Source organism: Meriones unguiculatus, chromosome 2 (assembly GCF_030254825.1).
Source record: "Meriones unguiculatus strain TT.TT164.6M chromosome 2, Bangor_MerUng_6.1, whole genome shotgun sequence".
Taxonomy (NCBI): domain Eukaryota; kingdom Metazoa; phylum Chordata; class Mammalia; order Rodentia; family Muridae; genus Meriones; species Meriones unguiculatus.
Window position 1 is genome coordinate 93,930,389 of NC_083350.1, and position 20,898 is coordinate 93,951,286.

General features: G+C 47.1%; 1 protein-coding gene across 3 annotated transcripts in view; it reads left to right on the plus strand.

Moving 5' to 3' along the window:
- Aldh1l2 (aldehyde dehydrogenase 1 family member L2) overlaps positions 1-20,264 on the plus strand; it is a 38,286-nt gene extending 18,022 nt beyond the window's left edge. For 2 of the 3 annotated variants that reach the window (XM_021640921.2, XM_021640923.2), the window contains 14 exons: positions 954-1,101; positions 3,709-3,828; positions 4,380-4,507; positions 5,899-6,049; positions 7,085-7,155; positions 7,237-7,342; positions 9,263-9,350; positions 9,790-9,883; positions 11,377-11,476; positions 13,029-13,127; positions 14,613-14,778; positions 16,828-16,933; positions 17,740-17,939; positions 19,710-20,263. In XM_021640921.2, coding sequence (XP_021496596.2) covers positions 954-1,101; positions 3,709-3,828; positions 4,380-4,507; positions 5,899-6,049; positions 7,085-7,155; positions 7,237-7,342; positions 9,263-9,350; positions 9,790-9,883; positions 11,377-11,476; positions 13,029-13,127; positions 14,613-14,778; positions 16,828-16,933; positions 17,740-17,939; positions 19,710-19,765 — 1,633 coding nt within the window. In that variant the 3' untranslated portion in view covers positions 19,766-20,263. Of the gene's footprint in view, positions 1-953; positions 1,102-3,708; positions 3,829-4,379; positions 4,508-5,898; positions 6,050-7,084; positions 7,156-7,236; positions 7,343-9,262; positions 9,351-9,789; positions 9,884-11,376; positions 11,477-13,028; positions 13,128-14,612; positions 14,779-16,827; positions 16,934-17,739; positions 17,940-19,709 lie in introns of all 3 variants that reach the window. The other variant, XM_060377837.1, reaches the window with a different exon arrangement.
- The last annotated feature ends 634 nt before the right edge of the window (positions 20,265-20,898 follow it).

Consider the following 20,898-nt stretch of genomic DNA (forward strand, 5'->3'; position numbering starts at 1 on the left):
ATGCATTTATTTCTGTGGGGTGTGTCTGGGCAAGCACATGCCACAACACACATGTGGAAGCCGGAGAAAAATTGTGGGGGTCTATTTGTGCCTTCCACAAACTCTCAGGTTTGTGGCAAGCGCCTTTATCCTCTGAGCCATCTGGCCAGCCCTGCTGTTATCATCTTAGTCATCTACCAAGTACATCAGCTTCTTACCACAGGTGGTGGGCTTTCCATACCGGACCTGGCACACCTTTGCCAACAAGGCCGGCTGATAGCTGAGAAATTGAAGGACTAGAAAGGACTTGGGATATTGACCTTCTATGCATGCTACCGATAACTACTTAAATATGTAATACAAACAAACAGTCGTCTTTCTCTCGTAGAGAGACTACAGAAAGTATTGTTACGTTCTCATAATCTTTCCAGTCAGGAGGCTGTTTGTTTGTTTTTTCCTCTCACTTTCTGAGATCATTTGAAAGGTACAAACTTTTATGTGCCCATAACTTTGTGCTGTAGTTAAAACATCTTTCCCTTAATTTATCTTATTTATAGTTCTGGCTAAATTAAAAAACAACAAAACTGTCTGCAGGATAGGTTTTTAATTTTCTCATGCCACATCGTATTTTACAGTTATTTTATGTCTCTCTGTGTGTTCCTGCTCCTCTTGCATGCATCACATGTGTGCAGCTCCATAGAGGCCAGAAGGGGGTGTCAGGTCACCCCGGAACTGGAGGTACAGGCAGCTGAGAGCTGCCCTATGCGGGTGAACTGAACCCAGGTCCTCTGTAAGTGGAAAGTGCTGTCCCTCAAGTCTCTGCCCCAAATCTTAACATCTTCTGCAGTGGCCACCAAAGACAATCTTGTATGATGCAAGCAGGAAGCGCTCCAAAGCCTCTTGACCGAGTGAACAGTGAACAGGCCACAAAGCTCTTTAGAATGGACGTAATGTGAGCTGGTTCTCGCCTTCAGGCTGGTGGAGGAGGTCAGGCTGCACTGTGGAGGGCTTCAGCTGCAGAATGAGGATGTCTACATGGCCACCAAGTTTGCAGATTTCATCCAAAAGGTTGTGCGGAAACTGAGAGGAGAGGACCAAGAGGCGGAGCTGGTGGTGGATTATGTAAGTGCCTCATTGATGTTTAACTCCAGACTCTTACAGTCCACTGCCACAAAGAACATCTGGCCTTTAAGGCTAGCTTTATTGCTGGGCAGTGGTGGTGCTTGCCTTTAAATCCCAGCACCAAGGAGGCAGAGGCAGGCAGATCTGTGTGAGTTCGAGGCCAGTATAATCTACACAGTAAGTTCCAGGACAGCCGTGGATACACAGTGAATCCCTGTCTGGGAGGGGCGGGGGGGGGGGAATTATTGAGATAAACTCAGGTGCCATAAAATTCACCTTAATTAAATTTGCTATTCAGTGATTTTTTAGAACATTCACAAATTGCACAATCATTATCACTACTATCTAATTGTAGAATAGTTTTATCACTCTAAAAGGACGGACTGCACCCAGTGGCAATTACACCAGTCTTCTCTTCTTGCCAGCTCTGTACCCAGGCCCTCAAACATCACTTGTCTCTTTTCTGTGTCTACGGATTTGCCCTGATGTCAATATTTCATATAAATTGAACTGTGCAACATGTGGCCTTTTGTGTTTGTTCTGTCTCTTGACATAATGTGTTCAGTGTTCGCCCTTACAGCACCTTCCGCCAATCTTTCTGGCCAACTAATATTCCCTTGTGTACAGATATACTTCCTCTTTTTAACCCACTCATTAGATGAGGCATGCTTTGGATCATTTCTCTTCAGAAATTCAGACATGTCTGTTTTGTTTTTTCACTTTCTTGGTAACATCCTTTGACACGTAACAGATATTTTTTCCCCCTGAGACAAGGCCCCACTATGTAGCCTTGGCTGTCCTCAAACTCTAGTAGACCAGGCTGTCCTCAAACTCACAGAGATCTGCCTGCCTCTGCTTCCCTAGTGCTAGGAATAAAGGTGTGTGCCACTAAGCCCAGCTGAGATTTTTATTTTTAGTGAATCTTTGTCACGGCGCTGTTACTTTCTCTGTATCTTGTCTGCAGCCTCTACTTCTCCTCTGCCGTCTTCTGTGATGGAAGGATGGCCTGGGATGCCTTTCTCAGCCTGCATTTTGTTCCTTTCACTACACCTTTACTTATCTTCTTAATAAGCATCTTTGTTTAAAGCAATCTCATTCAGATACCAACTTAATACCACATGTACAGGAAAACCCCTGCCACACAGCTGTGTTATATACCCCTAAATTTGGCCTATAGATTTTCATATTAATTTCATCTGGATTTTCTATAAAACCCACCAAAGGTTTTAAATTATTGCTTTATTCAACTGTCTTTTTCTTGCTTTGGTTTTTATTTGTAAATTATGTGTATGCATGTGCGTCTCTGAGATTTTTGTGACCATGAATTCAGGTGCCCATAGAGGCCACAAGAGGGTGTCAGGTCCCCCTGGAGCTGGAGTTACAAGTAGCTGTGAGCTGCCTCACGTAGGTTCCGGGAACTGAACCCCAGTCCTCTGCAAAGGAGCAAGGACTCTCAACTACTGCACCGTCTCCTACACAGGCAGATAGCAACTGTCTTTTAAAATCAGATAAAGAGAAAGCTAAAAACAACAAGAGCTGTTTTTATACAGATTTCTCTCTTTACCTATGTAGTCACTTAAGAAATCTATCATCCACTATTATACTTTGAGGCAGGGTCTCTCCCTGAACCTGGGAAGCCACAAACCCCATCACCTCCCTGTCTCCACACCCCTCAGAGCTGGGGTGACAGGTGTGTATGGTTTTTCCAGCCTGTTCCATGGTTGCCAGGATCTGAACTCTAGCCCTGCACAGAAAGTGCTCTTGACCACCAAGCCATCTCTCCGGCTTCTTTATATGGCTTCATGTTGCTGTTTGATGTCCTTTCATTCCAGTCCAAAGGTTCACCAGGATATCATTGAACTCTGTCTGACCATTTGGGAATGCTTTCATTTCTCCTTCCTTGTGGAAGAACGTGTTTTCAGTAGGAGGCAGATTCTGGTGTCTCCATTTTATTGATGGAAACCCTTGGGCTTGATGGAAACGAGTAAAGTAGTGACAGTCTCTGCTTGTTATCCAGTAGCAGAGAGAACAATAAGGCAGCTCGTGTGTAACTCAGGGAAGAAATCTTGAGATGGCCTAGAATAAAAGGAAAAAGAATTTGAAAGGATCACAGTGGCACAACAGTGGTGCTGTCGAATCTGCCACTAGATGGCGCTGTCTACAGGCGTTTGCAAAACGATTCTTATCTGAGACAGACCTTAGCGTCTGACCTTAGCACCTGAGCATCATGAGTCCGTCTGTCCTGTGATAGTAGATATCCTTAGAATCCCACCGAGCTAGCCTCTCTTTCCACATTAGAATATGTTTCTTTAATATATATATGTATATATACATATATATTATGGTTTTAAATTTTCTTCTTAAATTTGTTGGAGTGCACATGTGTGAGTGTTTTGCCTTGCCATGTATGGCTGTGCACCCATGTGCACTTGGCTCCCTCAGCTCAGTAGAGAGCTTCAGATGCCCTGGAACTTGAGTTACAGAAAATTTGTGAGCTGTTCTGTGGATCTTCCGTAAGAACAAGTGCCATCTCTGCAGCCGTGTGCATGTTTATCGCCATCTGCTCTCAAGTGGATAAGCACAGAAATACACTGACTTTATTCTCAGGTCTCAAAGGAGGTCAACGAAATGACGGTGAGAATGCCCTATCAGTGTTTCATAAACGGACAGTTTGTGGATGCCGAGGATGGAGAGACGTACGCCACCGTCAACCCCACAGACGGATCTGTGAGTAATGGCAGCCGCAGCCACCAGCTTTTGGCTTATAGAGCTGTGACCAGGCAGATGGAGGTTACTGGACTCTTAGCTCTTTGCCCCCAACCTCCTCATTCAAATGCATTTCATGAATTTCTCTTACCCATCCAGGTCTGACGCTAGCTAATATGAACTATAGTGACCTTTCTTAGTGGACTGTTTCTGGCAAATTTACACTGTGGTGTCCATATACTGCAGAAGATCTCTCTGTACAGAGCTGCGGGGGGGGGGGGAGGGGTACTCCAGACTCTGAGAATCATGGCAAGCAAGTGCGCTTCCCTGAGGAGGAACTGTACAGTTGTCCTGAGTGTGTTCCGGGTAAGAGGAGGCATAAATGGACCCTGATCAGGTTCTGTTGCCACAGTCCAACTACATCTGTCTGTCTGTGTTGCCCCATGTGGATTGGTTTCTGAGGATCTTTTCTCAGTTAAGTCATGCTCTGCTTTTACTACCAATAGAGTGTTAATTCCGGGAGCCACGCTGACAGACCCCTCAGGTGGCCTGCTTTGCTTGCCTTGAAACAGACACTATGCAGAGTATCCTACGCTTCATTAGTGGATGTTGACAAAGCAGTAGCTGCAGCCAAGGACGCCTTTGAAAATGGAGAATGGGGAAGGATGAATGCCAGAGAAAGAGGAAGACTGATGTACAGGTGTGTTTTCTGGGAGAACAACTGTGTTATCTTTGGGTATTGTTTGACACTGGCACTGTCAAGACTTTAAAATTCCCACAAAACATTCTACCTTGAACGTCTCCGTGGGAGACATGATCTATCTTTCATCATCTGAGTCATATAAAATCCCACACAAGCTCCTGATGTTTGGATTACTGCTTGTATCAGTCAAAGGTCATCAAGGCTTATGTAAGGGCTGGTGGCAGAGGAAGTGGGGACTTCTCCTAGGTCTTAAGGGATACAGGAAGAAGTGACTAAAAGCTATGGCTGCAGGAGAGCACTGTACAGTGGTCTGGGATGGGGAGCAACCACAAATGAGTGTTTAACCCCTGACCATGCCCTTCACCTACTACAATAATCTCAGTCACCAGGTAACAGGCTATAGAGGTCATCCTCCAAGGTCATGGACCAGAGTAGAGAATGGACAAGCTGCTTGTGGGCGACATCCTACACCTAGTTTTCAAAGACAAAGCAGGAAGGAGGGGAAAATGCTAAGGTTCTGAAGGAATGTTACAAATGGGTAATTAGTTTCAATGATTCCTCCTGGTTTCTGCTTACCTGTAGCTAAACATTTGACCTGAATTGAAAGATCTTTTAGATCTTCGAGAAGCCTGTGGGGGAGGAGGTATCATTTCCAGTCCAACTCTTGAGTGTCCCGAAAGAACCATTCCAGGGAGGGAAGAAAGGAGGGGAGAAGGAGCGAGGGAGGGAAGGAAGAGAAAGGGAGGGGGAGAGAGGGAAAGAGGGAGAGAGGGGAGGACGAGAGAGGGAGGGGAGGAGGAAGAGAAGGACACGCTGACACATTCTCACTATTTCGCACAGTCCCACAGACCCATTCCCCTTCCTCAGGATGGAAACATTTCTGTAGAGTCAGAAAGCGCCCACGGTCCTCGGGTGGCGTGGCTCTCTTGCCGACAGCTCCCTGCGCATTAATGAACTACCCCATTGCTGCTGGTTCCTCTGACCCACACTCCTGCCTGTGACCACTGGGGACCTCAGCCACACCTCTGCTGCGTATGCACATAGGAGGCAAAGGGCACACGATGGGGACATGGCTGGCTTCTCTCTGTAACTCAGAAGGCTGGGTTATAGCTCATGATAAAACATCTACCATGTGTGAGGCCTAGGTCAATCCACAGCCCTACAGGAACTGTAATGATAACCTCCTGACACAAACTATTTATACAATTACTTATTCAATGTCTACCTTCCAGGTCCATGCTCTCCGTAGGGGTAGGTGTGCTGCCCCCTCTGGACTGTCTCTGGAACCTCGGTCCAGCGGGGTTGGTGTCCTGTGCAGGGCTGGCATATATGGCTGGTCGGGGCTCCATCACTGTGTGCTGAGTGGATTTCTTTTGCTGACCACGCAGACTTGCCGACCTACTGGAAGAAAACCAAGAGGAGCTGGCGACCATAGAAGCACTGGATTCCGGGGCTGTCTACACGCTGGCGCTGAAGACTCACATCGGAATGTCTGTGCAGACGTTCCGATACTTCGCAGGCTGGTGTGACAAAATTCACGTAAGCACAGGTGCTCCTCATTCCTAGAGGAGAGTGGCCACAAGCTTGAGAGTTTGAGGCAGGTTTGGCCTCCAGTTCTCTAACAGAATTAGTCCCCTGGCCTCTGGAGAGGCACAATGCCAGATCCCCACATCGCAGAAAGGCAGGCCTGCCTGCTCTGAGCCTCCTTTAAATGCTTTTCTTTAATGTTATTGTGTGCATGTGTCTGCATGTGCAAATGTGCGTCAGTGAATGTGTGTATGTGCTACCACATGTCTGTGGAGGTAAGAGCAACTCTGGAGAGTTGGAACTGACTTTCCACCTCATTTTGAGGCAGGGTCTCTCTTGTTTTCTTGCCACTGTGTATACCAGGCTAGCTGTCCCAGAAGCTTCCCGGTGACTCTTTATCTCTGCCTCCACGACTCATCAGAGTGCTGGGACTACAGACGGGATTTCCAGGGGTCAAATTCAGGTTGCCAGTCAGGCTTGTACAGCACATGCCTTTACCCCACTGAGCCCTTTCCTTAGCCCCCAGGAGCCTTTTTGTAGCAGTGTGAGCCCGTTCTGAAGGGTGGGGCCTTGCATCTCACATATTTTTCATTAGGCCTTGCCTCCACAGTGGGGGTTAAGTTGCTAGTGCATGAATTACAGGGGTACTTTAAAACTGTGATCACAGAGCAACCATGGAGAACAAACAGATACCTATTACTCCTTCCGGTACGGACACAAGCATGAGGAGAGGGCCGCCTCCTGTGTTGCAGCAAGGGAATAGAGAACCAGGCCAGAACTTAAGAGTCTGACTCTAAGGTCTAGTGATGGTCTCTGCACCTTATGCTGTCTTCTGAGAATATCCAACATGTGGGGCTGGGATGATTTCTTCGAGGTCAAGGTACTTCTGAAAACAAACAAACAAACAAAACAACAACAACAACAACAAAAACCCTCTTCATTCTGGTGTCTGCCCTAGATACAGTGGAGAATGGTGATTTCGTTCTAAGGCCTACCCTAGCTACAGTGACTCTACTAGACCCCACGACAAACCTTTCTCTCCTTTAGGGCTCTACAATTCCAATCAATCAGGCCCGGCCAAACCGCAACCTGACCTTCACCAAGAAGGAGCCACTTGGGTAAGACCAAGAGGGAGCCCCTGAGTCACTTGGCTGTTATGCTGCTGTGAGGGAGCTAAGGCCATGGCCCTCTCCCCACAGCCCCTGCGCCATCATCATCCCCTGGAACTACCCCCTGATGATGCTGGCCTGGAAGAGCGCAGCGTGCCTGGCAGCCGGCAACACCCTGGTACTCAAGCCTGCGCAGGTGAGCCTGGCCAGCGGGCAGAGCAGAGGGTCCCCTTGCCTGCAAACGTAAACCACACATACATCTGTAAACAGCACACCTCCAAGCTTGCTACGGTTCACGGGCAACTCTTAGGAATCGTTGGTAGATTCTTATTTTTAACAGTTGTGTGCTGGGGAGAAGCCTGTGTGTGCACATAGAGGTCAGAGGGCTGCTCCCGGGAGTTGGTTCTCTCCTCTCACTTGGTGGGATCTGGAAACCAAACTCAGGTCGCTAGGGTTGGTGCCAACGGCCTTAAAGATTGATCTGTCTTGCTGGCCCCATTCACATTACAGCACCAAAAAATCTTGCAACTACAGAATATGAAAGAAAAGCACATAAAACAACTTAGCAATTATGGCAACTGTGTAAGGTCCAGCAGTGTACAACCTTTGACACCTGACTGTAACACTGTCATCCTCAAATGTGCTGGGCCACCTGCGCAGATGCCCTGGGAGGCAGTGGCTGGAGAGCCACGGGATATACACGCCTGGAAGCGTGTGTACATGGGGGTAACATACATCCACAGTTCTCTGTTGGTGTTAAGATGGTGTCTCCTGCGGCCTAGGCTGAGCTTTATTGTGCCATGCAGCTGAGGGTGACCATCCACGCACCGATGACAGCCACATCCTGCTGCAGGAGTGGGTTCAAGTCTTATTCTATCTACAGTGGCTCGGTGCCAGGGCATAATAACAGTCTGTGGCGCAGTCCCCTCTTAAATTACAGCACCGTAATGGACTAAACACCCAGCTACCATAGGCTTCTTGGTTTTCCAGTGTCTGGGGCCAGCTCTCACCCAGTCTCTCCACACTGCCCTTGTCTCAGCCTCATTGTCCAAGCTCGAGCATCTGTCACCTTAGGAGGAGCTGTGGCTCTTTCCCTGGGTGCTGCGGTGTTTGACGTGTGGTTCTAGGCCAGGTCCCTCAGCCACTCGTCCATTTTAAGAAGGCTCCTTAAGTTAAAATGGTGATACGGCCTGTGATTCCTCATAGCCAGGCTGCCAACCGTACGCAGGGCAGCTTCCAGGGCTGATGAGCAGCAGAGGAGACCATGACACAGACACAAACAGCCGGTGAGGGAACCCCGCAAATACATGCTGACACAGGGAGCTCCCACTGGCCCTGAGAGGGCCTGCTCAGCCACAGGCCACTCCTGATGCCCTTTGTGACCTTCATGCAGACTGAACATTTCTGTCCAGACCTAAATGTGAGTCACGGCTGGTTTACTGTGTCTCTGTCGGTAGAAACAGACTTCATTTCCATTCTTTGCTGGGTCTCCCCGAATATGACACGGTCACAGATCAAACAGCACTCCTTTAGATAATCCACATTAGTGTGGGGAAAGACTGACAGAGAGAGAGAGGGCTAAAGAAATGCAATAACGACTTAGTATTTGAGTGATCAGGGTGAACTATGTACAAGAAATTTTTTTAAATTATTTTGGTAACTATTTTGCCATGAGTCTGAAGTTATCTTAGAATTAAAAAAAAAAACAATAAATGTTTAAAAAAATAAAAAATAACAATAAAGCAATGTAAAACACAAACAAGATGGCTCTCAGGGCCTGGGGAAAGCAGCTCATTAGGTAAGAGCACATGGTTTGCACTCAGAGCACCCGAGTTCAAATTCTCAGAACCAGTGTAAGGACCTGGCACAGATGCCCCACACTGCGGTGGGGGTGGGTGGATGTGGACAGGAGATGCCAAGAGCTTCCTGGTCAACCAGCGTAGCTGAAGCAGCAAGCTTCTGATTCAGTTAGAGACCTTGTCTCAAGGCCACTGACAGCAACAGTGTCCTGCTCTGGCTTCCATATATGAGTGCTCTTTTAGTCATGAAGGGAAGCAGGGCCCTGGAGAGGCCAGGACACGCTCTTTCGGAAGGTAATTACTGTCTTCACTTTCAGGTCACGCCTTTGACGGCTCTGAAGTTTGCAGAGCTGACGGTGAAGGCGGGCTTTCCCAAGGGGGTGATCAACATCATTCCTGGCTCAGGTAGGTAGGCCTGCAGGGGACAGGCTCCGTTCAGTCTGCTGAGCAGCAAAGGAGCTAGGTGCTGTTTCCCGCTGCAGTCTCAGCCTGCATTAAAACTAAGTATAGTTCATCAAGCACAAACACACTTACCATGTAATAAATATATTAAGAGAGGAAATCTAGTGTGCAGAGAGGTGTAAGGAAGGTTGGCTGGCATTGTAAACTGCCCTAAGGCAGGCCATTTTGATTTCCAATAAGGCCTGGAAAATAACAACCAATGATTATCTATCGGAAGGGGAGGATATTGCACAGAGGATATTGTTTTAATCTGTTTGTAATTAATGCAGAAAATGTAAACTGCAGGTTCAAATGCAAGTCTAGCAACCTACTTCAGCAAATGCAAACCCGCACTCTCCCTGTAATATCTGAGTTGTGTTTTGTTCCCTAATTAATTCTACAGGGGGTGTCGCAGGACAGCGGCTTTCTCAGCACCCCGACATCCGCAAGCTTGGTTTCACAGGCTCCACCTCCGTGGGCAAACAAATCATGAAAAGGTACTGGCTTGCTGTAGGGAACCCATTCAGCCAGGCGGCTACTGGGTTTCAACAGAGCGTTTCCAAGCAAGGAAAGCCAAGGTTGGGGATGTGGCTCAGTCGGTAGAGTGCTTGAACAGCATGCACAAAGCCCTGGGTTTGAGTCCTAAAGTTGCATAAAGCAGATGAGGTGGTCCACCCTGTAATCTCAGCACTCTGGAGGGGAGGCAGGAGGATCAGAAGCTAAAGTTCGTTCCTGGCTACGAAACAAGTTGGAAGGCTACCTGGGCTCCCCAAGATCTTGTCTCAACAAACAAACAAACAAACAAACAAACAAACAAACAGCAACAATAAAATGAGGGAAAACTACAGCAAATGGAGAAACTGACTCTAACACTGATAAGTAGTGAGATACACAAATGTAAGTTTTCTAATGCCCACCGTGAAATCAGGGCCAGGGGCTGGAGACAGAGCTCTGTGTGGTCACGTGCTTCCATGGCAAATACAAACAAACACAACCAACATGAAGGTAAAAATATGGTAGGTCACAGACCCAGAACAATCCATTCAAAATGACAAAAAGAATGACTACTGAGACATGGGGGGATTTTGTGGGCTATTTTTCCTTCTTCCTACAATTCTATCCACTCTAAGGAAGAGTGCTTATGAGTGCTGGGACGAGCCTTCTCGTGGTTTATCACTATCACAACTCTGTAAATAAACAAAAAACAACAGTAACAAAAGCAGTAAATAACCAAAGCTGGTCTAACATTTGGTTCCCACCCACAGGTCTAGCAGGCTGGCTTTTGCTTTACAGACCTTAATATAACTGAATTCTTTTTGTGTGTGTTCTCTGTTTTAAAATTTTATTTATGTATTTTTTTTCTGAATGAATGAGTGTTCTGCATGCATATACACCTGCATGACAGAAGAGGGCATTAGATCCTTTTATAGATGGTCAGGAGCCATGTGGTTGCTGGGAATTGAACCCTGGCCCTCTGGAAGAGCTCTTAAGAGCTCTTAAGAGCTGTTAAGACAGTGCTCTTAACCACTGAGCCATCTCTACAGCCCAGCCATAACTGAATTCTTAAAGAATTTCTCTAAGAGAATCTTCACGCTTTGACTATAGGTTTTCAAATGTTACGGAAATCCTTTAAAATAAACAAAAGGACCAAAAAAGGACATTAATATCACACACTCACCGCCCAGCCACAGCAGTGAATGACCACCCTTTCGTGTTTCTTTCCTCTTCCCTTCCCGTCCTCCTTGAGACACAGTTTCTCTGTGTGGCAGGACTGGACTTGTCCTCAACACTCTCCATCCTCCTGCCACTACCCTCTGAATGCTGGAATTACATGCACTACCACGTCCTCATAAATGAGGCTCCTAATATTTCTGCGGCTCCTTTCTGTCTTGCATGTAGTCGTAACTTATGATTAAAGGAAGGAGGGAGGAGGAAGGGAGAGGGAGAGAGGGAACCGCCTGCCTGCTCTTTCCTATCTGTTTTTTTCTAGCTGTGCTGTGAGCAACCTGAAGAAAGTTTCCCTTGAACTTGGTGGCAAATCCCCACTTATAATATTCAGTGACTGTGAACTTGACAAGGCAGTGCGGATGGTAAGTGGGCCAAAGCCAGGCAAGAGGTGCCTATTTCTAAAACACACTTCATACTCTTCAGTGGAGGTCTTAGACGGGATCTACTTTAGCTAGATAAGGAAATGCCATCCTTTTGTTTATCCTAAGGATGCTTAATTTTTTTAAATGGCATGTTATAATACCTCCTGCCTATCTGCTAGCATCTTGCCTGCTCTAGAAGCTGGGCTCTGCTTAGACTGCCTAAACAAACCCAGCAGAGGGTTTGCTTCTGTGCCTGACAGCCTGAGTCCCATTCACCACCACCCATGATGGAAGGAAAAACCACATCCTGCAAGTTGTCCTCTGACTTACACACACACACACACACACACAGCATTCATGCACCTGCCTCCAAAAACTAACATAAAAGATTTTAAAAATAAGAATCAAAAGCAGTTAGCAGGGCTTGCCTCTGCATTCATGAACTCAGGGCTTGATTCCCAGAACTGCATGACCTAGGCAGGTGGAGACAGGAGGATCAAGTTCAAAGTCATCCTATGCTACATACTGAAGTCAAGACTGCTCTGAGCCAGACTCTCTCTCAAAGGAAGCAGTCAATCAACCAACCAATCAACAAGGAATAGTTGGCAGCTGAGCTTAGTGAGCCTGGAAGTTCAGAACCAGAATAAACATCACAAGGCTCCATCTCTTTAAAAGCACAGTCCTTGGCGGCAATCAGTTTCCTGGTTTCTGCTTAATACGTCATCATAAATGAAGCTAGCGAGGGGGCACAGGATTTCCTACTAATTTTGTGCCCTAAGGGATTAAAATCATTTCAAAGTTTGGAAACATATTTTGTATAACACAAGAGGCTCAACTGTGTTTTGTGCACCAGATAAACTGGGTAAATCTTCCCTTCACTGCTGAAACAGAGGAGGGTCAGCATGAGGGGTCAGAGCCCTCTAGTGACTGACTCCAGTGGCATGTGTGGCTTTCTAGTTCTGTGCTGAGCAGTCTCTGCCCACCAGCCCCTCGCTGGAATCAGAATGAGCATTCTCAGCCAAACCCCACAGGGCAGGGACCCTCCAGAGCATGGAGGTCTGCAGTGACAGATAACAACAGGGATAACACGGAGTGACACAAGGCCAAGCCACCCCTGGGTGTGTTCACTCCTGAGGACTTTTCCAGAACATCCCAAAGAAAAGACAAAGGGAAGAAGAGTGGAAGGGGGTGGTTCCATCAGCTTACTGTCATATGGTGTTTTAGGTTTATTTTCATTATTTCATGTGTATGAGTGTGTTCTCTGCATGCACATCTGTGCACCGCGTTTGTGTGTGCCTGGTGCCTGAGGAGGTGGTGAGCTGCCTCCATGTGGGTGCTGGGAGTCCAACCCGGGTCCTTTGCATCAAGGAGAGCTCTCAATTTAAAGTCTGGAGAGCAACTGAGGAAAACTCCTGTGCTGACGTCTGGTTTCCACGTGCGCACTTGAGCACGCACTCACACGAAGCGAAGGGCCACCCTCTGTCCAACTGGCACCTTTATAACTGGCACTCGCTGAGCGACGTTAACATGGCTTTCTCTTCTGCCCCTGCAGGGCATGGGTGCGGTGTTTTTCAACAAAGGGGAGAACTGCATCGCAGCTGGGCGGCTGTTCGTGGAGGAGGCCATTCACGATGAGTTTGTCACCAGAGTGGTAAGCGTGGGCAGGCTTGCCACACGTGACAGGACCAGCTCTTTCCTGAAAAGCACTTCCGGGGTTACTGCTGACTTTTTTGATGCAAGCCAGCAATAGCGGTATTGTGACACTTGAGCTGGCCAGGGGTTTAAGTGGCTCAGTTACAGAATGAGTACTCACGTGTGTGCGTGCACACACACACACACACGCACACATGGACACACACATGGTGTGCTGGCACATCCTTGCAATCCCAGTTCACAGTATAGATGTATATATAGAGGTTTGCAGGATCTGACCAGAAGTTTCAAGCACTTGTATTGGTCCAGTACAAGCATGTTTTGCACACAGGCCCCTTATGCATTCATTCATTGTGTCTCCTTTTTTAAAGACTTTTATTTCATAAGTAGGATCTTGCTATGCAGCCTTGGGTAGCCTAAAGCTTACTATTTAAAGCAGGCTGGACTTAAATTCAGAGATCCACCTGCTCTGCCTTTAATGTTATTGCTAACATTAAAGACAGGCACCACCATACCCAACTAAGATTCATTTTTAAGATTCTGTGTGTGTGTGTGTGTGTATACACGTCCTGAAGGTCAGAGGCTGTTGCTAGCACCTGATGTGGGTGCTAGGAACCAAACTCTGGTCCTCTGTAAGAGTAGTATGCGTTCTTACCCACTGCTCCGTCTCACCAGCCCCTCAACAGCTATTTGTTGAGCATCTAGCAATATCAAACACTGCTCAGTGTTGGCGATACAACAACAGGCAGGCAGGCATGCTCCTGTCTCACAGAGCGTCTCTTTAGCACAGGGCTCCATGTAAGACACAAGAGATTATTAGTAATGGAACTATATTCGAATTTATAGGGTCATGATGGCTCCCATTCCTTCTTCTCAGAGTCAGAATGAGCAGTTACAGTCAGAAAATGATGACAAGCAAGTGCAGATGTGCCAGTGAGGACAGTATGATGGGTTCTCGTCATACCACTGCAACCTACAGGTGCAGGCCGGTCAGCCCTGGTTACAGTGACTTCTCAGCCAGCGGGGCTACATAAAACATTCCAGCAGTTCTCCTGGCATGGCTGTCCTTTGAGAATCAAAGGAACTACGTGTTTGAAAGGGAAAAACACTAGAAAGTATTGTGTCATCAAGAGTCTAAGGTGCTGTGTTTACGAAAACCCTAGCTGCCAGCTTGTTCCTACCGGGTTAACATTCAGGACTTTGTGGTTCATATTGTTAGAGAATAGCACTTAAGAACTTAGCCTTTAAAGCTGCAGTGTAGAGTGACAATGTGTGACCAAGAAGGCCACTTAACCCCTTCCAGATGTCAGTTTCTCTTTCTATAACATGGAAATACTGAGGACCCACTTCCAGTGCAGCTGGAACGAGCCAATAACCAGACATCTGTCAACTGCTCTCAACAACATACATGCAGCAACTCTTCGGGAGGGATCCACTGTCGTGACTAACAGCGACTGCTTTTTGTGGGCTGTGTACCGTACAGGTGGAAGAGGTCAAAAAGATGAAGATCGGTGACCCACTGGACAGAGCCACAGACCATGGGCCCCAAAACCACAAAGCCCATCTGGAGAAGCTGCTGCAGTACTGTGACGCCGGGGTGAAGGAGGGGGCCACGCTGGTGTGCGGAGGGAGACAGGCGCAGAGGCCGGGTGAGAGCGCCTCCGGGGCCAGGCCTGCTGACGCTTGTGCCCCACCCCCAAGCCAGACAGCTTCCTGTTTCACAGCCGTCCGTGCAGAGGAGTGGGTGTGCACATAAGAATTCGGACACCCAGAGTCCAGATCCACCCAATCCCCGGGAGCCGCGGGTGGAGGTGCTGTGAGCCTCCAGCACTCGAACCCTCTGCTAGAGCAGTGCATGCTCTTACCTCTAAGCTACCTCCCCAGAGCAAGCGGTAGTTATAATAGGACCAAACCCCTCATCCTCATCTCCTCCTTGGCCATCTTTAAGCCGGGGCACAGTGGCTCGCACTGTTTCTCTGTCCCCTATGTAGAGTGGGGTGAAATGTGCACAAAGTGCTTTAGGAGGCAAGGGGCGTGACAACATTGATGAGCCCCGCCCTTGGCTGTCCAGGGAACGGGTGTGATGGTGCACCAAGGCGCCTGGCGGTCATCTGGAATCTCGTCACTCTGACATTTAAACCTCAGCCAGCAGAGCTGAGGGAGTCGTGCTGTCAAGGCAGGCCTGGCGCCACGACTTCCAAAGGCAGAGACAATTACTGTTTTGACATTTTCTGTGCACTGGCTCTTAATTTTAAATATTGATAGTTGCAAGGAAAATAGAATATTTGTCCTGTGTTTTCAGGATGAACTGAGTTTCTAGAAGATTGAGTAGTAATACAGGGGACATTTTCACAGAAGAATCCTTGGGAGGAAAAAAAAGAGTAAAAAAAAAAAATCAGCATTTTGCACTTTTCTAACATATAAAATTATAGATTCAGAAAAAAAATGGTGGTCTCTGGAGGCTGGTGTTAGGTCAAGGAAGCTGAAAGGAAGAACTGGGGATTGATTTCAAACACTTCCTGCAGAAGACCTGGTTTGGCTCCCAGCACCCACGTGGTGGCTTACAACTGTAACTCCAGTGCCAGGACTTCTGATCTCCATGGTGTTCATACACACATGCAGGAAAACTCTTAAAGTATTGTCTTTCAAAGGATTTATCATTTTTTTTTATGTGTATGGGTGTTTGACCTACATGTATGTCTGTGCGCCACATGCATGCCTGATGCCCGTGGCGGTCGGAAGAGGGTCTGGGTCATCCGGAACTGAGGTTACAGATGGTTCTAGTCACCATGAGAGGCTGGAATTCTTCCAGAAGATTCCTGAAAACCTGGGTCTTCTTCCAGAAGAGCACATGCTCTTAACCACTGATCTGTCTCTCCAGATCCCAAGTACTACCACTTCTTCTTCTCCTCCTCCTCCCTCCTTCCCCTTTGTTGTCTTCTCCTTACACTCTACAGAAAGAAAAAAAGTTGCCTCAACAAAGCAATAGCAAATTAAAAATGCTATGGTATAGCCAGGCAGGGTGGCATACACCTGTAACTCCCACATTTGAGAAACTGAGGCAGGAAAGAGGTTCAGGACCAGCCTGGGCTACATAGCAAGTTCCAGGTAACCTTGGGCAATAGTGAGACATTTTCTCAACCACACAAAACAGAAAGGGTAGAGAAGCAGGAGGAAATGTTAAAGTAAAGATGTGAGGAATGAAACAGTAAGTGCAGCTGTAGACTTGTTTCAGCCTTAAGGGAAGTCAAGAAGGGTAACCCAACAGTGAAAGGAAGTAAAAACAAAGCACAAGTAAGGAACATGTCAACTTCGTGAGAGTTAATCTCCACTGTGGTTATGTTTTTTTAAATGTCTTTTCTTTTGCCTGACTTACTAAAATGCTTGGAAGTGAAAACTGGAGTCTGGGTCTTGCTTTAAGACATGTCAGTTAGGGGAAATATAAAATCAACATGGTAAAATAGGAGTATTTACTTCATTAAGTACATTCTCTATCTCATTTAACATGTTTGAAGTTTTCATAGTAAAGCCATTAAAAAAAAAAAAAAAAAAGGAGGCCAGGAAGGCCAATGCCAAAAAGAAACACCAACCTGTTCTTGTTTTGCTAATCCTGGAGATGGGGCTGGAACTACCTAAGAGAACTGAGGATGAAAATAATCTCACCTATGACTGACGCTTTTTTCTCTCCCACCCTACAGGCTTTTTCATGGAACCCACTGTGTTCACAGGCGTGGAAGACCACATGTACCTTGCCAAAGAGGAATCCTTCGGGCCTATTATGGTCATTTCTAAATTCCAGAATGGGTGTGTTCCTTAGCCGTACTGTGTACCTTAGGTTTAAACTAGATAATTTCCCTGCCTCTGCCTTGCGCTGTACATAAAGCATGTGCTCAACAATCATGCCTTACCCTAAGAATATGTCAACTAACACTTAGAAGCATCTAAGGGCCAGAGAGATGGCTCTCTGGGTAAAGTGCTTGCTGTGCAAACATGAAGTCCTGAGTTCTGATCCCCAACACCCACCCAAAAGGTAGGAGTGTAAACTCACAGCTGGGGAGGCACAGACACCAGGATCCTGTGGCTCGCTGGGTTGCCAATCCAGCCTATCAGCAAGCTTCAGGTTCAGCGTCTCAGAGACCAAGGTGACAGAATGGTGGGATCTGGAAAGGGTTTGGCCAAGACACTGGAGAGCTTTGAACCTGCCCAGATCTGAAAAAAAGGTTGTACACAAAAGACACGCACTGGGGCTGGAGAGATGGCTCAGCCATTAAAGGCGAGGCTCACAAGCAAAAGACATGCTGTGAAAACCAGGGAGAGGAAACTCACAATCCTCCAAGACTAAAAAAGGTCAAACGCAAAAAGGCACTATACAATGTGTGAAGAGTGAGGTATTTGAGCTTATAGTATTTCTTGCAGCTTTCAGAGTAGGCCTGGAGTCTCTCATTTATTAAAAGAAAAAATAAATCTAAGCAGGTGCCAGAGATTTCTTGCTTTAACATGCAAAACAAAAAAAAAAAAAAAAAACAAAACAAAACAAAAAAACCTTCATGCAAATATTTGTTTTACTGTACTTTGAATGAGTGTTTTCTTCTTCTGGAAACATCTTACAGGGACATTGATGGAGTGCTGCAACGAGCCAATAACACGGAGTATGGTTTGGCCTCAGGGGTTTTCACAAGAGACGTTAGCAAAGCCATGTACGTGAGTGACAAGCTAGAGGCAGGTACCGTTTTCATCAACACCTATAACAAGACAGACGTGGCAGCCCCGTTCGGTGGGGTGAAGCAGTCTGGCTTTGGAAAAGACTTAGGTACGTGAGGCCCATTTTGCTTCTGTGCACCCAGGTTACGTCAGGCAAAGACCCAGTTGCACACACCATTCCCTTACTGTTTGAGAGGGAGTCTCCCACACGGCAGCTTTCAAAGGACACGGAAAAAGCTTAAAAAGCACTGAATCCATCTTTGACCTCACACGTCTGTGTGGACGTGTAAGTGCATGTGGCATTCTTGTAGCGCTCAGGGAACAACTGTCATAGTTGGTTCTTTCTCATTGCCACGTGGGTCCTGGAGATTAAACTCAGGTCACTGGGCCTGAGAAGTGCCTGTACCCACTCAGCCATCTCAAGGGGTGAAATGCTTTGGGTAAAAAGTTTGTTTTTAAAAAAAAAGTTGGTTTAGTTTTGTGTATTTGGTGAAACCAAGGAGAGAGTTTGAGGCTCTAAGTAGCTCCAGGAGTTGGTCCTGTCTCTGAGTTTTGCAGAGTCCCCAAGATGAGCGGGGCCTGTTGGGCCTCTAGGATCAGGTATTTTGACACCAACATGCTTCCTCATCAGCCATCACCCCAACAAGCCTGAAGCTATGCAGGGCCCCACCCCAGGTACCAGACCTGGTGAGCACAAGCGAGTGGACCCAGCAAAGAGGTGTTAGGATCAGGAAAAGGGCTCACAATGGCCGGGTGAGTGGCCCAGTTTCACGCAGACAGGCACTGGAAGAGCAGTCAAAGGCAGGAGACCAACTGTGGCGCTAACCTCCTACTCTGTGTAGTCCCTCCACCGTGTAAAAAGAGTAAGTACAAAAACACACGTACGATGAGAAAGCATGGTGTTTACACCTGTTTCAAGAGCAAATGTGAAGCCAGCCTGGGCTCTGTGAGTCTCAACAGAATCTGAAAATTTATCTACAGACTTGGCTTATTTGGGATATTACATTCTCTTTCTTCATGTTTTTGACAGTGTATTTAAATGAACAAAAAGTAGCTTTTCCATCGCTGGGTCTAAAGCCCAGTTGGAGGTTTCTTAGATAATGCTCATTATAGAAGCAACCATCTCTGCTTGTTCTGACAGTGCAGCTCACAGCCAGAGGACTGATTTACTCTAAGACACTACTACAGTTTACCTCATCATCCTCCAAGTCCCTTTCAGACTTGTTCAGCGTGGTCTCAATCGTGGCTACCCCTCAGATAACAACCTATGGGCTTTAAAAACAAAATACAGATATTTGACGCCACTGCCCTGGAGTGGGCTGGGAGCAGGGGTCGGACAGCCTTCTGTGTGCCATGTTCATTAGTCTCCTCGCGGTGCTCCGCCCTTAGCTTCTATAAGGATAACTTGCCTGGACTCCGAATAGAAACAGGCAGAGCCAGACGTGGTCTTGTGCCTCTAGCCAGCAATGTAAGCTGTACTTCCTCTCTCTCACTGTAAGTTGAAAGTGAATGTCCCAAAGCCCTCCTCCTTGTACTCTGCTTTACTTAATGTAACGGGACAAACACCACCAGTCACAGGATTGGAAAATGGAGAAACAGATGGAACTCTTCAGCAGGGAAACAGGATGAAGGTTAGGGACCAAAGCTTACCTTAGAGGGCCTGGTAGCTACCTAAGCCCTTACTATTCATCATCACAGTCTATGGTCCACACATCCACAGTGTGTGAGAGGTAGAGATGGCGAGTGTCAGGGCCTTCCCTGAACTTAACTGAATCCACCTGCAAGCCAGCAAGCCCTCAGATGATCCCTCGCCTGAGGAGCACTAGCCCAGGCCAGGAAGCCCATCCGTCTTTATTCATGCTATTCTTCTCTCCCCCAGGTGAGGAAGCCCTGAATGAATATCTCAAGACCAAAACAGTGACACTTGAGTATTAGAGAAACGCCAGCACCAGGAAACCTTTGACGGAGGGCCCACTTCTCCATCCTCACACACAGAAGACCGTTGCAGTGCTGAGGAAGGAGGAGCCATGAAACACAAACACGGACCAAGAAGAGGGCCACTTGAGGAAGCATTTACCTGAGGGCCTCAGCAAATTCAAGCATACTTTATCATTAAATGCTTGCCTCTGTTAGGTTTTTAACAGTGTTGGGTACTGTATGTATTTCTGAAGTATCGAAGCTCCCTCTCCCTCCCAGGAAGGATTATTCTCTTCAAGGTCATTCCTCTTGAACACACTGACCTCACTCAAAGGTACATTTAAGATTTCTGGGTCTCAAGCCCCAAGCCGATGCTGGACACTAACAACTATTTCTTTAGCTCTGCTCTCCGAGAACAGTACCTAGAACACAGTGGCGGTTCTCCTCCTTTCACATTGGGAGCAGTGTTGTTGGTCTTTGTGCCTTTAGCTATTTTGTAACCCTGTGACAGAAGCGCAACCCATGCGCATTTCTTCCACATGGACCTACTTGGTACAAAGTACTGCTAAGTTCTGAGGACACCAAACTTGCTACGTCATTTTTGGTCCTGTAGTTTAAATTCTAGTAAACAGCTTGTCAGGTGGGTTTTAGGAAGTAAAATTGGCCCATAATGGGCGATCTTGGGTCATCTTAGTATGTGACTTGGGGAAAATCATCGACTTGCCTGAGCTCTGCCTCCTTATGTGGTAAACAGGGGTAGCAGTGCCTTCCTCAGAGTCCTCATCACAAGAACCCTACGCAATAAGAAAAGTCCCAGCACTGTACTTTGCCATGCGCGTACATATTCGATTAAGTCTTCCCGTCACTCCTGTAAATTAGCTGAGCAGATGAGTGAACTCCCTCCACAGCTCGTTAATCAGTGAGGCTAACTGATGGATGGGTGAACTTCCTCCACTTCTCAATCATGAATGCGAGGCTCACTCTTCCCCACTCTTCTCACATGGTGCATAATCCAGCAGAACGCTGACAGCTGCTGCGCAATGAAAAATGGTGCTAGACACAGTGGCCGGTAACACCAGACTCAGGAGGCTGAGGCAGGAGGTTACTGTGATTTGAGGTCAACCTAGGCTATGCATAAAGTTTGAGGCCAA